This window comes from Schistocerca gregaria, chromosome 4, assembly GCF_023897955.1.
Source record: "Schistocerca gregaria isolate iqSchGreg1 chromosome 4, iqSchGreg1.2, whole genome shotgun sequence".
In the NCBI taxonomy this organism is placed as follows: domain Eukaryota; kingdom Metazoa; phylum Arthropoda; class Insecta; order Orthoptera; family Acrididae; genus Schistocerca; species Schistocerca gregaria.
Window position 1 is genome coordinate 655730869 of NC_064923.1, and position 18554 is coordinate 655749422.

At 39.6% G+C, this 18554-nt stretch overlaps 1 protein-coding gene across 5 annotated transcripts in view; it reads right to left on the minus strand.

Annotated features, from left to right (window-relative positions):
• LOC126268225 (DNA primase large subunit-like) overlaps positions 1 to 18554 on the minus strand; it is a 123195-nt gene that overhangs the window by 19019 nt on the left and 85622 nt on the right. For 4 of the 5 annotated variants that reach the window (XM_049973860.1, XM_049973862.1, XM_049973861.1 and 1 more), the window contains one exon: positions 16398 to 16667. The exons of the other annotated variant lie outside the window; for it this stretch is intronic. In XM_049973860.1, coding sequence (XP_049829817.1) covers positions 16398 to 16667 — 270 coding nt within the window. The remainder of the gene's footprint in view (positions 1 to 16397; positions 16668 to 18554) is intronic. 5 annotated transcript variants of the gene reach the window in all.

Sequence of the window (18554 nt, forward strand, 5' to 3'; positions counted from 1 at the left end):
ACACGCCGAAGATGCTCGTAAGATGTTCTCTCCAGTTGGCTTGCACTATGGAGAGAAAATTTAGAATGACACATCAAACCTGAAAGGGGGACCAAAAATGACAGAAAGGAATGACGAAAAAGAAAAGTAAGAGGAACAACAACTGGAAGGAATACCAGAAACCAGTAGGACGGCTGGACCAACATACGCAAGGACACCAAGAGAAGGGATGGAGGGGGCAGAGGGGAAGGAGGAGAACAGGGATGGAGGGGATCCCTTGGAGGAGGGGGGGGGGGGTTCAATGTGTTAAGTATTGTGGTATAGTTAGTACTGCTTAGAACACTTTCATTTACAAAACATTGATAATTACAGTTGTCCTATTAACATATAATCATTAGAATTAGTGTGGACTATGAGAGGTGCCCAGAAAGTAATGCACCGCATTTTCTTCTTCAACAGTTCTTTACTGAACATAATGAGAATTACACACACGAGAGAATAGTGTTTCATCTACATATCCTATTTTTCCACGTAATCTCTATCTCAATCTATGGCCTTTCTCCAGTGTGAAACAAATGTGTGTATGCCCTGTCAGTACCAATACTAGTCCTGGTGGCGGAGCCAGTGCTTCACTGTATGAATCACTTGCTCATTGTCCTCAAAACCTCTTCCATGAATGGCATCCTTTGATGGCTCAAACAAGTGGAAGTCTAAGGGGGGTATGTCAGGTGTGACAGCTTTGGATTGTCTCCCCAATGCTGCAAATCGTCAAATCGTGGAGATCCACCGAACCGTCTTCTGATGACCTCATCCTCCGTGCCCAACTGTACTTCCGATGGCAGCAGATACCCCATATACTTTGCACAAGCATTTGTGAATATTCCTCACAGTTTCTTTCCCTGCAGTGAGAAATTCAATGATGGCATGTTGCTTGTAATGTACATCACCTACAGATGCCATTTGAAACTGTCCTGCAGCTATGCTGTGTGTCAGAAGTGATGGAAACTTGGCGTGCTCACTCAGGAGACTTCAAGTAACACATACGTAACATTCTGCATTAGTAGCATTATTTTTGGTTGAGAAAAAAATTGCAGTGCATTACTTTCTGGGCAACCCTCACAATCAGTAATTTTGAGGGCATTGACACAGCTCATTAGAAGCCCTAATTTCACTCTTTCCAGCAACTAGTTCCAGTTTTGCAAAAGCTCATTGACTCAGAAAATATTCATAATTAAAGTTCAGCTACACCCAAAATTACTTTCATTACTTGAACCCTTAAGTTTATTTGATTCCAAGATTTTTCACAAGTTTTGTTGCCTTAGTTGTTCTGCATCGGATAGTACTTTTGGTAAGCTAATTATGTCTCTAATTATAAATTAGAATAAATACACTAATTTTTGAACACTGCAATTTTACATGAAGGTACAGAATCCAATGCACAGGTATACAGTGTGTCATTCAAACAGTACCTTAAACATTAATACGTTTCTGATCATGTAACATTCCTTTAAATCAAATATTGTTGGAATCAGTAGGATGAAAACACTTCCAAATTTAATCTAATTTTCATTAGAAGCTAAAATTTAATAGCCAAGTTGAACTATTATTTCTACTGTAGATAATTGTGGCACGACATGGTGCAGTCAGGGGGCAGCTATCATACTGTGAACAACATGTAGTCATTTATTTTTGTGAACCTATTTGGTAAAAGTCAGCTATCGATCGGTAATCACTTCAACATTGCAGTTTGGTTTAATCCTTTTACAAATTTCTCTGTCAACAACATGATCATCATCATATTTTTATCTGTTGTCAGAAGGTCTATTGTGTTCACTGATTATGCAATTAAAACCAGTTTTGTGATAATCTTTCATCGGAGCTTGGCTGTGAAAGTGCACAATAAAAAGCTTGCCACTGTCAGAATGTTTATTAGTGTATTGGAAGTATCTACCTGTGATTAATATCCTCGAGAGGTCTTGAGCTGGTCATTGTGTTGTCACGAGTGATGATAAATGCACGAAGCAGTCAAATTAAAAATTATTTAAAAACTCTTTATAAAACTAAATTTCAGCAGTTGGCATTCAATGATGAGCTACCAGGTGCAAATAAGATATCAAAGGTAAGATACATTCCAAGCTTATATAATACTAGAACACAGAAAGCTGATTTAAGGTTACAAAGCTATGGCATGATGTATATAAATACGGTAGACCATCTGTAATATTGCATCATATAGATCATTCTATTAAAAGTTGCTAATTACCCAGGAACATACAAAACATCTCTGTCTTTAAATATCATATAGCATTGTTTTTATTGGATGTTATATATGGTTCTAATAAAAAAAATTGCCTATCACTGAAGACTCAGGATGAGCACTTCCATCTCCTGAATACTTCACGTTAACAAACAATCGCTTTAATGTTGTTAATGCTGGGGATTCTTATAAAAAGAAAATGTATTAATTATATTTATTGAGGAATATTAATTTCGAGTACCAGTAACATAATGTAAGGACTGGCTGTACAAGTGAAGACAAAGGTTTCAAAAAAAATCCAGTACTGAATACACGTTCATAAAATAATAATAGGAGAAGAGAATGGTAAGTCGTAAGTTATTAGTATTCCATTACAGAAAAAAGGGTAGTGGTGGGGGAGGATGTAGTTCTGCTTGTGGAAGCATGCAGGGTCATGGTGGGGATGGGTAGGGATGTGAGGTTGGAAGGGAGGGGGGGGGGGGGGGCAGAGAAGGAGAGAAGTAGATGTGGGGGGGGGGGGGGGGGGGGGAAGACTGGTGGGTGCACTAGTGGAATAGAAGGTGCTGAAATGGGGGCATGAAAGGGGAACAGAAGGCTGCATAGTGCTAGAGTAGGAGCAGGGAATGAGATAGGGAGGTAAAGGGTAAGAACTAGTGACTGATGAGGCAACAGATGTTAGGGGAACATAGGAAGAGTTTCCATCTGCACAGTTCAGAAAAGATGGTGCTGCTAGTATGATGCGGATGCCACAGGTTGTGATGCAATCACTGAAGTGAAGGACACTGTGTTGGACAGGATGTTCAGCAACTGGGCAGTTCAGCTGTCTCTTGGCTACAGTTTGTCAGTGGCTATTCATGCAAGCAGACAGCCTGTTGGCTGTCATGCCCACACAGAAAGCAGCACACTGGCTGCAGCTTAGTTTGTGAATCACATGACTGCTTTTACATGACTGCTTTTACATGTAGCCCTGCCTTTGATAGGATAGGTAATGCCTGTGACTGAACTGGAGTAGGTGGTGGTGGTGGTGGTGGTGGTGGTGGTGGTGGTGGTGGTGATAATGGTACGATGTGTAGGACAGGGCTTGCTTCTAGGTTTATAATAGTGATGCAAGCCATGAGGCACAAGGCTGGAAATAGGTGTGGATTGGGTATGGACAAGGATGTTCTGTAGGTTCAGTGGGTGGCCTACTGATGTAATACCATGGTGGGAAGAGTGAGAATGATAGTAAGATATTCCTCATTTCGGGCCACGACAAGAGATAGTCAAAGCCATGGCAGAGAAAGTGATTCAATTGCTCCAGTCCTGGATTGTACTGAGTCGGAGGGGAATGCTTCTTTGTGGCCGGACAATGGGTTTGTGGGAGGTGATAGGTGACTGGAGACACAAGGCATGGGAGGTTTGTTTCTTTACAAGGTTGGGAGGGTAATTTTGTTAAATGAAGACATCAGTGAGACCACTGGAATATTTGAAGGGGGACTGGGTAGGGAATAGGTGGCAGATGTCAAAGTGGAGGTATTACTGGTGGTTGGTAGGTTTGATATGGGTGGAGGTAATGATGTAGCCATCTTTGAGATGGTCTACATTGAGGAAGGTGACTTATTATGTTGATAAGAACCAAGTGAAGCAAATGGGGGAGATGATGTTGAGGTCCTGGAGGAGTGGGTACAGTCCAGATCACGATGTCAGTGAATCTGAACGAGGTGAGGCGTTTAGGATTCAGGGTATTTAGGAAGGATTATTCTAGATGCCCATGAGTAGGTCGGCATAGGATGGTGTCATGTGGGAGCCCATTTGTTCGTAGGTCATGCCTTCCAAGGTGAAGTAATTGTGGGTTAGGATATAGCTGGTCATTGTGATCAGGAAGGAGGTTGTAGGTTTGGAGTCAGTTGGGCACTGAGACACCTTCCTTCCACAATGACCTATCTATTCTATTTCTGCCAATCCATAGCCCTCACCAACCTAGTTCTGCTAAACTACGCGAATCAGGCCGAAACCACCTTGAAATGCTTCATCTATGTCCATAAAATTCTCCTGCTCAGCAATCCCTAATTCCTGCATCCCATCCCTGATGATGATGATGACGACGATCAATGGCACAGGGCGCTAAACAGCAAGGTCGTCAGCACCATAGCATTAATGATATACTGAAGAAGATTGTGAAAATCTATGGAAAAAGATCAATATACTGGAAAACTAAGTTTCATCCCACCACAAAAGTTGTAAAAAACCCCAAGAGTCTGAGCTTCAGAAAAATAAGTAATAAATCCCAATGAGACACAGCAGAATAACTAAATAAAGTCATGGATAAAATATCTGTAAAGACGCTGTTAAAAAAGGGATGGGTAACTGTGGCTGGATGACAACTTAGAAATAATATGTGAACAAGCCGCTCTGACACACATTAATATCTCTCACACAATATTTTGGGAGAATTCCAGACACCACACAAAATCTTAGAACATTAACACCAATCGCCTCATTATCTGTTAAAATAGAAGGAAGATCCTGTGGGAGACCCAGTTCAACCCTCAGGTCATCATATAAAACACACACAGTTAAACTGGGGGCTCCTTCTGACGTACAAGGAAGCCATATGTCAATGGGCAATGTCCCACTCTAAGCCAAGTAAGGGCTACCTCTTCAAACCGTCACAAGCAGGAGGACGTAATCCAAGGTCACACTGAAGTTATTATGAAACATAATTTATTATTGCTCACTTCCAGCCACTGAACCTCCCAACACCACATGGCCTTCCTGGTCACAAATGAAGTAAAAGCCTACCGAGGGACTGAACAGTGAGCAGCAAGAGGAAGGAAGCAACCCTCCATGGCAGCCGAATCAGCGGGTTCATTTCCCTGAATCCCTATGTGCCCTAGAACCCAGCAAAAAATAATTTCCTTGTTTTGCCTTTGCAAGAGAAGGAGAGTGTCCCACACCTGTAGCACCATCTGATCTGCTGCATACATCTGTCCAATAGCGAGAAGGGCACTTTGAGAATTGGAGAAGACTATAATTTTTTGTCATGACACCGTCTCATCTGCTCATCACCCAGGACAGCTAACAGTTCTGTGTAATAAACTTAAACTGCTCCAGACCCCCTGTTCTGAGGACAGTGTCAGAGAACATGACAGAACAACAAAAGTCTCCTTGTTTAGAACCATTCGTGTGGGCAGTAATAAAATCTGTATGACTATGTAAAATCTCATTAAATTTAAATGGGATACAATGCTTTCTATTAACAGCCAGTTCTTGAAGCAATCTGGGCTTTTCTAGTAGCCAGGGGAATGCCGTACTCCACTCTGGCTTTGGACGTAAGAATCAGCTTAATTTTTTCAATGAACTTCTCAACAGAATAGAAGGATTGACCCATGAGGAAACTCTTCAGTTTCGATTGGAAAGATGGGGTTTACTGCTCAGATTTTTGAATTCTTGTGGTAGCTTATTTAAAATGGATGCAGCAGTATACTGCACATCCTTTCTGCACAACAGTTAAGGAAGTGGAATCCAATTGCAGATTTGTTTTCTGCCAAGTATTAACATGAAATGACAGTAAAGAGCATATATATTGAGAGACCAATGTCAAAATACCCAGACTAATGAACAGGAGTCAACAAGAGGTTTGCAAATTTACACCGCTTATTGCCCGAGCTGCCCCGAAATATAATACCATATGACATAAGCAAACGAAAATAAGCAAAGTAGACTAATTTTCATGTCGAACAATCACTTGAGATACCATCCAAATACGAAAAATGGCAGCCCTAATTCTTTAAACAAGATCCTGAATGTTGGCTTTACATGACAGTTTACTACCTATCTGAACACCCAGAAATTTGAACTGTTCAGTTTCACTAATCACATGCCCATTCAGTAAAATTAAAACCTCGGGTTTTGTTCAATTGCGTGTTAGAAACTGTAAAAACTGGGTCTTACTGTGATTAAGCATTAGTTTATTTTCTACAAGCCATGAACTTATGTCATGAACAGCACTATCTGATACAGAGTCAATGCTGAACACAACATCCTTTACTACCAAGCTAGTGTTATCAGCAAACAGAAATATTTTAGAATTACCCGTAATACTAGAAGGCCTATCATTTATATAAATAAGGAACCCCACATCACAGCCATTCTCAATACTGTGAATAATGACCTTTTGCTGTCTGTTTTTAAAGTAATAGGTGAACCAATTGTGAGCTACTACCCATATTCCAGAACGGTCCAACTCCTGGAGCAATATTTTGTGATCAACACAATCAAACACCTTCGTCAAATAAAAAAATATGCCTAGTGTTCAAAACTTTTTGTTCAATCCATTCAGAAACTCACAGAGAAATGGGAATATAGCATTTTCAGTTGTTAAACAACTTCTGAAGCCAAACTGTACATTTGATAGCAAATTATGTGATATAAAATGATCAATTATCCTTACACACGCAGAGCCTTTTCAGTAACTTCAGCAAACACTGGTGGCAAAGAAATAGGTCTAAAATTATCTATGTTATTCCTTCCTCCCTTTTTGTAACACGGATTTACTACTGAGTACTTTAATCGTTCAGCAAACTGACCATTCTTAAAGGAAAAATTATAAATATGCCTAAGTACAGGGCTAACATGTGCAGCACAGTACTTTGATATTATGCTAGGCACTCCATCACATCCATGAGTCCTTAGTCTTCAGTGACTTAATTATTGACTCAATCTCCCCCTTGTAAGTATCACAGAGGAGTATTTCAGACACCAGTCTCAGAAAGGCATTTTCCAAGAGATTTATACGATTCCCTGTAGAAACTAAGTTTTTATTTAATTCACCAGCAATTCTCAGAAAATGATTGTTAAATATTGTACATATATCTGACTTATCAGTAACAGAAATTTTTTTACTACGAACCGAATTTATATTGTCAACCTTGTGCTGCTGACGAGATAATTCCTTCAAAACTGACCATATGTTTTTAATTTTATCCTGTGAATTAGCTATTCTACTTGCATACCACATACTCTTTGTCTTCCTAACAACATTTTAAGCAACTTACAATTCTGTTAGTAATTGGCTACTGTAGCTTGATTGTGGTTACTTCTAACATTTCGATATAATTCCTACTTTGTTCGAAATGATATCCCTCATCCCACTAGTCAGCCACTCAGGCCACCTGTTACTGCTAGAATCCTGTTTAGAAAGTTCTAATGTAAAGCAACTCTTAAAGAGCATGAAAATGTATTAAGGAAAGCATTATATTTGTCATTATGTTATTGGCACTATAAACATCCTGCAACTATTGTTTCTTTATGTGTTTAAAAAAACACTCTACTGCCAATGGATTAGCTTCCCTACATGGTTCATAATTATGTGTGACATTTGTTTGAGTACAAAAGCCTTTTAGTGTTAAAATTTGTGCATCATGGTCTGAAAGGCCATTCACCCTCTTACTCACAGAATGCCCATCTGTAATGAAAAAAAAATTGCCTATGGCTGTGCTACTGTTCCCTTGTACCCTAATTAGAAAAAACAGTCTGCATCAGATCACATGAGTTTAGGAGATCTACCAACATCCTTTTCTGTACTTCCTGTAAAGTAAACCAAGAACCCTCTAGCTTGAGCATAAATGCTCTGAAGTCAGAGTTAGAGGTTTTGTTTCACTAAATTCAACTGCCCCTATACACATTCACATATTTGTTCAGTGCAGTGCCATGATATGTCTACGGACTCAAATGGAATACTGTTTTTTATGTACATGGACACTCCCCCACTCTGCAAGGAACTCCTTGAAAAACAGCCAGCTAATATGTTTACTGTACAGAAAGCCTCTGAATTGTCAAATTATTTACGTGGCGCTCTGTTATACCAATAATGTCAGAGTCAACATCTACAAGCAGTTCACTAACTTTATCTCTAGTGCCTCATATTTTGATGAAATTTGCTAATTCCTTCTCTCCTTGGAAACTTGATGTCCTCTGAAGGTGAACCCTTAGTCAGAGTGACTCCCTTTAAGCAGGTAACCGATCAGCTGACATCAATCTAAAAAAGGTGCAGCTCTAACACCAACTGCTACAGGGACTAACCATAAGTGACCCAACCACCACCCACTACACTGTCACCTATAAGCTTGGCCAGAATCCCCTTCCTATACCTATTGAGATGCAGGCCATGCCTATTTAAACCCAATCTATTGACAGACTCAAATGGCACCACTGAAATGTGACCCGTGTCCTCTACCATCAGTGCCTTCTCCAGCCCCATGTTAACACATCTAACAGCTGCATTAAGAGAGCCGATCATGACACTGAAACAGTTGCACGAAATGCACATTAGTGCCACCAGTTTGAGTAGCTATCTTTACCACGTCACCACCTACCTCCCCATCCCTATCAAGACTATTCCCTGCTCCACCCACAATCACTACCTGACCCTCTTTCATAAAATTCCTACATAACTCCCCTATGTTGTCAGTCACCTGAGCCAATCCTGCACTAGGCTTCAGAATGCTGGTGACCTCGTACTCACTCCAGCACTTCCTGCAACTGCTGGTCCACACCTCTACTATGCAAACTACCTAGCAGGCAGAACCTTAGACTTTGCAACTGACTTATTCCTCGCAACAGCTGAGGACTGCTTCATGTTTCCAACACCTACAGCTACAAGAGGCTCCTTTCCACTCAACTCTGACAGTTGGTCAAATCTATTGCATATATGCAAAGTACTAGTGTCTGAAAACCACCTCCTCCTAGCTGCCTTCTTGCTAACTGTCAATTCCCATTCCCCAGCAGCCTGCACCCTCCTCAACCTATCTAGTTCCACCTCTGCATATTGCAACTGCACCCGAAGGGCACTGATCTTATTTCTCTGCATTCCCAAGAGAGAATCTCGCTAGAATGCCCACTGGCTTCCCCACGGCATTCCCCCCCCCCCCCCCCCCCCCCCCCCCAATGAAAATATTTTAACAAATACTACACCATAACCCACTACTCATCAACCACCAATAATGCCACACTTCTCCCTCATGGTAAAATTTTACAGTTACTGAAAAAAAACTAAATGTCTGCATTACCTAAGTTCAATTATACCAGTAGAACTATGTTTAGAACTACCATTGGTCTCAAAATTGAAAAAAAAACAATTACTTTTATTAAAACTACTAAATCACAATTAATACCAATACCAACAAAACTACACACGATTTATTAGCGAAAACAAAAAATTCAAGCAGCCACTGGAACACTCAACGAAGTTAAAACAGTGAATGAAAATTTTACTGAACTATGCCTGAACTGTGCCCGACATTCATTGTTCCACAAAGGGATAGGTTGCCTCCTAGGTGTTTCCGTTGACTGCGGGATGGATGCATCAGCGGCATGGTGAGTCACAGCTGTGATGTGATCCACCCAGTCCTGGATGCAGTCACATTGCTCGAAAACAGATAACTGTCTGTAAAGCATCCAGTTAGCCTTTTTGAACAACCATCTTGGTTACTTCCTGTCAAGATCTGCTCCATCAGGCAGACGTATCCAGATGGGGAAATGGTTACTACCATGGAGGCCATCATCCTCTGCCCACTGAGCAGTGTCTGCAAGGGCAGGCGAGCAGGAGAGATCTATGGTTGCAGACGAACCCATAGCAGTGCTAAATTGTGTAGCTTGACCCAGTTCAGCAGTATCAGATCTGTTGTGCATAGCAGACCCTCAAGTACCTGACCCAGAAAGTGGTGTTAAAACCCCATAGTGCACTGTGTGCATAGAAGTATCCCAGAAGGAGAAAGGGACGGGGTAGTTCATCAAGAAGATGAGTGAGGACCCCACTGTCAAGTGGCTCATGGGGTGGTAGGTACATAGAACACACTGTGATGTCAACATGGGCCACTGTTCAAACAGCAACCATTTCAAGTGTTGTTGCCAAGGGTATAGGTGAGGAGTGAAAAAGAGTCCTTGACAAACACTGCAACCCCACCTTTTGCTCTGTCAATTTGCTTGAAGTATAGGTCCTTATGGTTTCTCAATAAGATGATGTTTCTTTGTCTTTTCTTCCGTATAAATCTTAGTGTTCCTTTATTTTTTTCTGAATTTTTGTCTGCCTACTTCTTCGTGAGGTCCCTGCACCTCACTATCTTATTACTAGCAACAAATTGTTTCAGCTTGTCCTTATATCCTGCTGCGAAAGCACAACTGAACTCTTCCCTTTATCCACTTGGACAATTACTGCAGTATAGTTGTAAGTTTGTTATTAATCCATTTTCATGCCTGCTAGTGTCATCTTGAATACTCCCGAATATTTTGTTTAATTTCTTCCTCCTTTATTTTTCAAAAACTATTAGTCTTCAGGGACACCTCAACATTTAAGAGGAACAGGGTCATTGACACTTTCTCCCAAGGCCAGTATTGTGTGTGCAGTTACCTGTTTTGCAGAGATTTTCTCTCTTACGTTATATAACAGCCCTTTATTCAGTAATCCACTCCATCAATGAAAGCAATTCCTGTCTTATTAACTAACATGGGATAAAATGTAAAGCCACACTTAGGAAATGGTACGCCTTTCTTCTGCACCGACTTAGTACTGATTCTGTAAAGATTAATGATGTAAATAAAATAGAAAGAAACTTCCACATGGGAAAAAATATATTAAAAACAAAGAATCCAAGACTTACCAAGCGGGAAAGTGCCGGTAGACAGGCACAATAAAATAACACACACACACACAAAATTACGAGCTTTCGCAACCGGCAGTTGCTTCGTCAGGAAAGAGGGAAGGAGAAGGAAAGATGAAAGGATGTGGTTTTTAAGGGAGAGGGTAAGGAGTCATTCCAATCCCGGGAGCGGAAAGACTTAAATAAAGTGACACACGGGCACACGTGCGGAATTTCGAGCTTTCGCGGCCGGCGGTTGCTTCGTCGGGAGGAAGGATGAAGGGATGTGGGTTTTAGGGGGAAAGGGTGGGGAGTCGTTCCAGACCCGGGAGCGGGGGGATGGGATGGGATGGGTGTGTACTCGCGCACGTGCACACGCACACAGGTCCATCCATGCATGTGCAGATGCAGGCAGACATATTTAAAGGCCTTTATGCTTGTGTGTGTGTGTGTGTGTGTGTGTGTGTGTGTGTGTGTGTGTGTGTGTGTGTGTGTGTGTTCCCTCTCTCCTGACGAAGCAACCGCCAGTTGTGAAAGCTCGTAATTTTGTTTGTGTGTTATTTTATTGTGCCTGTCTAGCGGCGCTTTCCCGCTTGGTAAGTCTTGGATTCTTTGTTTTTAATATATGATTCTGTAAAGAATATGACATACATATACAGGAGTCCACTACTGACTTAGTCCCACATGCTGCTTCTAACCCCCCCCCCCCCCCCCCCACACACACACACACAAGTAAAAATTGCTGCCTTTACGTTCCTCCTTGGAAGATTAGATAGTGTTCTACGTAAGTCTGAGGCAAATGAAGAGAAATGGGTATAATTATACATATTGCTGCATGAATTGCTTACTTGAATTCAATGAACTGTGGATGAAGCCAGCCCAAACAGGCATTACATGCATTGATCAAAAATGATAGTGCATTGAGAATGACTAGTTTCTAGCTGAAATCTAGATCTGCCAATAAAATTTCAAAAGGACGACTGATAGCTAAAACCTATTATTTACAAGTACAATACAAATTTGTACCACATCAATATTTTAGATAGCTAATTACAGTATATTTCAGGTAATTGCTTAAGTTAGGTTTTTCCAATGTTATGTCTGTTTTGGAGCCCTTCCTCTTATAACTGTAATTTTGTTATCTGGTTCAATTTTGTTTTATAAAATTGGTTAATGGTGGTTACACACCTTTGTGTTCTACATCTAGAGCTACAGTTTCTCTTCCTCCCTAGTGTTTAGAGTGTCCACACTCTTATTTGGTTTCTTTGTTCATGGTGCAAACCTTCCACCTACCATAGCTGTATGCACAACTTTATTTGCACCATGGGTGGTGTGCACTCACACTTGTCTCTCATCTCGGCTGTTTACGGTTTTTGCCTTAGTACAGCCAGAGGAGCAAGATGGTGGTTGCAACTGGGATGTGAAGCAAGTGTCTTTCACATACTGTGCAGTCCTTTTCCTCTTTTTAATATTGTTAGGTGTTTCATGATTCTGTGGATATTGGTTTTCTAATGGACTTTTTTCATTTTGGTTACTTCTTAGACTCCCTGTTTTATAAAACAGGACACAGAACTTTTGGTTCTACAGAGATCATGAGTTTGAAGACAACTTTAGTTCTTTCATGCTCTATGTGAGTAATGACTGGTCATTGGTTCACTGTTACATTTTTAATTCTCAGTAACTGCTAATCCATAGCTGTAGCATGTTGTTTCCATTTTGACAATGTATGCCAGAAGATTGAATTACATTATTCCAAAATCAGCTGTAGGCAATAAAATATTATTGGTTCATCAACTATCACAGTTTTTTTTTTAATTTTGTGAAAAATCTAAGCAAGTTTCACTTGAATTACTATTCACCAAATACTATTAAACTATTTAGCTGCTTCCAGTGGTGTGTAACTATAAATGTTGCAGCTTGTTATTAAAAAAACACTACTTCAAGCCGTTGAATGAACTGTTTCTCTGTGGTGTCTTCTCCATCTTTGTAAAGAGGGAGACCAACTCCCTGGAAGTAAATTAAATCATCGTAGATAACAATATCTTTAGAATAACATGTTAAGGACATTAACCTTGCTATACAGTAGGTGCTAAAAAATACTGTGATAACATTTACTGCATAACAGGTGCAAAACATGGCACAGGGCTATAGACAGACACTGATCAGAACATACTTTTCTGTCAAAATGGCAATACAATAAGCTTTCAATGACTACCCTGGCAGAATCCTATTGACAGATCTGACACAAAATCCAAAGAAATTCTGTTCAAAAGATTCTCAGTGCCACCATAGTCAAGTGTCCAGATGCTTGTGGATGATAGACAAATCAAAATTGAAGGTAGCTAAAGCAAAAGTAGAAATGCTGGACTCTTTTTCAATAGATCCTTTACAAAGGACGTTACAGAATACTGCCAGAGTTTAACTCTTGAACCACTGCAAAGACGAATGATATGGACATTAGTGTTAGTGGTATTGATAGATACATGAAATTACTAAAATTAAACAGGGCCTGATGGTATACCTATCAAATTCTATACAGAATTTAAAGCAGCGTTTGTTGACATTTTACCCATAATATAGCAGAGACATCAAATATATTGCTGTGGCCAATGGTTGGGAAAACTTACAGGTCACACCCTTCTACAAGAAAGATAACATAAGTGATTCACAAAACTACCATTCAATCCCTTTGATACCCATTCTCTTGTAGAATCATAGCACACATTCTGAGCTCAAACATAATGAGGTACCCAGAACAGAATGATCTTCTCCAAACCAACCAGCACTTGTTCCAAATAAGTTGGCCATGTAAAATTCAACTCTCACTTCCTAAACAACATTCTGAAAGAACAAATAAAGGCAACCAAGTGCAAGCATTATTTCTGGACTTCAGAAAGCATGTGACTCAGCACCATACCAACATTTATTTGCAAAGGTACAATCATATTGGTTATGAAACAAAATTTATGAGCACACTGATGAATTCCTGGTAGGGAGGATGGATATTCATCAACAGATGTAGAAATAACTTCAGATATGCCCCAGGGAAATGTGTTGAACCCTTGCTGTTCATCTTGCATGTTAATGACTTGACAGTCAGTATTAATAGGAACATCAAACTTTTCATAGATTATTTGTAAAATAGTGTAATTTACAAAATGCAGAAAAGTAGTATCCTCTGACTAAAATATCAATGAGTCACAACTGGAATCAATAAAGTAATTCAAACAGCTGGCTGTAACAGTCTGTATGCATATGAAATGGAACTATCACATAAGGTCAGTCTTAGCCAAGGCAGGTGACAGACTTCAGTTAATTGACAGGGTACTGGGAAAATGCAGTCTGTCTACAAAGGAGATTGTTACCGTGCATCCTATTTAGAATGTTTCTTACATATGGGGTATCCTTACAAAATATGACTAATTGGGGATATAGCATTTTTTTCAATGAAGGATAGTACTTTTGGCCACAGTTTTGTTTGACTTATTGGGGAGCATCACAGAAATGGTAAAAAAACTATGCTTTGGCAGGCACCTGAAGACGGCAGCAGTCATCCTGCAAAAAAATACTATTAAATTTTCAAGTAGTAGTATCAGGGAAAGAATCTGGAACCTTACTTCGGCCCCCAAAGTATCAATCCCGCATAGGCCACAAAGACATAAATAGAGTAATTATAGGGTGCACAGAGGCATTTAGGAAGTCATTCTTCTTGTGGTCCACAAATGGTTGGAACGGGAAGAAACCCTACATTAAGTACCCTCTGCCACACTGTGGTTCACACTGTATTTTGCAGAGTATGTATGCTGATGTAGATGAAAGACAGCATGATGTGTAGCAAAAGACGTGAGCCACACTTTCCTATCACTGATGAACTACTCACAATATACTTATATATTAAAGAATCTGGTGGCATTAAATTTTCCTTGGGACGTATGAGTCTCAACGTATCACCACAAAATTTTGGCGTCTTTGTGGCTTTTAGCTTTAAGGAACCAGATGATGGTGCACAATCAGCATTATGCAGAATAGAGAGTTGTGTTGGTTTACCTCAACAGCCCTCCATTCCATCACTATGCAGAATGCATCAAGATTAGATTTCACTCACTCTTACTATTCAGACCGTTAAACCATAATCCTCATTTTCCAAAACAAACAAAGTTCCACCCTAACACTTAACAGTCTCCTCTTTTGAGCCTTCACGTTCTCTGACCATGATCCCAGTACTTTCCAATTAGGTTCCCTGAGATGCCCACCATTTAGTGGCATTGAAGAGGTATGTGTAGCTTACTTTGGATGTTATGAACACACTGCATTACAGTTAAAGAAAAAATAAATTTGGGAACTGAGTTGAGAGTATGTGTGCCACAGTTGTTTTTTAGTTCACTGTGTGAGAATCTCACTGGCAAATATAAATTTTGGTGTAATATGTAATAAAAAAATAGCTTACATAATAACATATTCACTGTTAGTTCATTTTGCACAAATGATACCCATTTATCAACTACCTACAAGGTCTTAGCTGAAACAAGGAATGTCACTAAGTGAAGATAAAATTAGACATAAAAATAATTTCATAATACATGATTTTTCAAGCTCTTTTAGTGAGTGACATAAATAAGCATTCATTGATGAGAAAATACGAATTATCAGACCTTATGGTGTTAATGTACAACATTAGATGGTCAATTTCCGTAACTGTTCTTAATAACAAGAAATCATGTATAGGATTACTACATTTTACAATGGATATTAATTTTTCTGTAGTCGAATGAAATCTGTAAGCAAAGAAACATCCTTTCAAGTGGTAGAGCACAGCAGTCATCCTTTTCTTGCAGGTTTTATTCGGCAAATCTAGAGTCGGCTTGTGCTTAGCGATTATCAATGTACCACTTCATTTCATAGTATCAGTGCATGTTCTAGTACATCAGCCCCCTGTTGTTCGGGCTTCTGTCACTGTTCGTTCAAGTTGAGTCTTGAGCGAACTGAGGCAGAAGAAAGGGGGGCTGATGTACTAGAACACGCACCGATACTATGAAATGGTACATTGATAATCGCTAAGCACTAGCCGAATCTAGATTTGCCGAATAAAACCTGCAAGAAAAGGATGACTGATTGCTGTGCTCTACCCTTTTGAAAGTCTTATCACAGTCGATTGCACTCATGAGGTTCTTAATGGAAGGTAGCTTGACAAAGAAACATCATTTGAAAAACTACTACTGATGAGCTACAAATAACAGATTATACAATATTTCATAAGCATACTCAGGGGTTTGTACCTCTGACTGTAGACAGTTACATACGTGCGCAGAATTGGGTAAAACGGAGACAACATACAAAAATGAAGAAGAAAAGTGAATTTGCTGAAATGTATGTACTGTATAAGCACTTTTGTACTTTTAACACCTCATAAATAAGCCAATAGTTTTCACAGTTATGCTATATTTTGGCAAATCTACATCCAAATTAAAATCAGAGGAAAAATTAGTAACACATTTAATTAGCACTTCTTAATTCTTGATATCTGCTTGAAAATTCATACATACCTGTATAACCTTACATGACTGTGCTCTGTAATTGATACGACTGCCTTCTAAACCATACATATGGCGTATACTATACACTAGTTTCCGCATGTCTTTTTGCCAGGAATGCTGGCAACTGCATGCAGCAGTAGCTTTCTGTGAATATTCTCTCTTCCAAAAGGAAACAGCATGTTCAATAGGCATGCCTATGTCTTTGAGAAATAGGCTCAATGTACGGCGAGGTTCATGTGAAAGACGATGGCGCTCACGGAGTGTCTTGTAGAGGTGCATCTTACAAAGAATAATTTTTTAAATCTTGGATACCATTCACAGTAAAGAAAGTAAACAAACTACATAACTTAATAAACCAGTAGCTACACACACACACACACACACACACACACACACACACACACACACACACACACACACACACACACACGGAATACAATGGTAAAATGTACTCACACAAAGGACATCCACAAGTTACCAATTTCAAATAGTTCTCTGTAAATTTTTTACTTAGTTCTTCAATAATGCCAAGCACCTGTTCATAGCTCTCTTTTCTTGGGTATTGCAACCTCTGATTTTAAGAAAGGATGTTTGTCATCTTACTTACGCAGGTGAGTTTGACACTGCTTCAAGAGTAGTAGTAATTCTACAGTTAAATAATTGCAGACATTCTTTGGTATGTCTAACTGCAAAAAGATTCAAGCTACGCAGCAACAGAACAATTGTGCAACTTATGTTTATTATTTTGTACCTAGTGGCACAAAAATGATTGTGTGCACTATGAACCCTTTCCATTGCAGCTGGCATTTTTGCCAACAAGTGAGAGTCTTTCCGGATGCAGTATAAAAAATTTCACAAAAAAAAAAAAAAAACTGCATCAGTATCTGCCCTACATGACAACGCATTCTGCTGATTTCACAAATAACTATCCAGGAGTTTGGGCAGTCATTCCTCATGCACTTATTCACCAGATCTTGTGCCCTCAGATTTTATCTTTCCTGTTCCTTATTAAGCAATCAAGAAAATTCTTTTCTGCACAAAAATGCACTTCAAACCTAGTTGGATGGTATTATGTATAAATCAGAATTGTGTGGGCACTACACTGTCTAGCTGCTTTGAATGACATTAATAGTAGAGCATGGCCATAACTCAGTGATAGGATAATCCAGCTCCAGTTCTGGAAGTCCATTGCCCAAATTCACTAGATATTTACTTGTAATTCTGTTGGAAGTATTTAGAAAAATCCTTGCATAATAAGTGACAATAACGTAGAAAATTTAATTTTTCGACTACAATAAAGTTATTTTATGAGTAAATTACAATTTCTCTCTCTTTTACTCTGTATGGGCTCTGCCACTTTCTGCTTTAGCTACTACTGCAGCAATAAGAGACTGTTCATGTTATTGATGCCTCACTAGCTGCATATTATTGCAACTGAAGCCATAGACTGAAATCTCACTTGAAAAGTATATTTAAAGTCAGACATTTTTCCTTCCCCTCTACTGTAATCTGAAACGACCATAACAAAATAAGCAAGAAAATCCTAAGAAATCCTTGAGTTCATACGACAGTGCTGTGAAGATAAACAAAAGCAACTTTTGCAACTGTCATACAACTGTTGGAGTTTTCCAAACTTCACTAATTATTGCTATATTAGTATTTACTTATTCAAAGATGATGTGACTTACCAAACTGAAGTGCTGGCACGTTGATGGACACACAAACACAAACAAATATACACACAAAATTCGATCTTTTGCAACTTAAGAATGCTTCATCAGGAAAGAGGGAAGCAGAGGGAAAGACGAAAGGATGTGGGTTTTAAAGGAGAGGGTAAGGAGTCATTCCAATCCCTGGAGCGGAAAGACTTACCTTAGAGGGAAAAAAGGACAGGTATACACTCGTGCACGCATGCGCACACACACACACACACACACACACACACACACACACACACACAAGCAGACATTTGTAAAGGCAAAGAGCTTGTTGAATGACACGTGAGGTATGAGTGGCGGCAACTTGAAATTAGCAGAGGTTGAGGCCTGGTGGGTAACGAGAAGGGAAGATATACTCAAGGGCAAATTCCCATCTCTGGAGTTCTGACTGGTTGGTGTTAGTGGGAAGTATCCAGATAACCCAGATCGTTTAACATTGTGCCAAGAT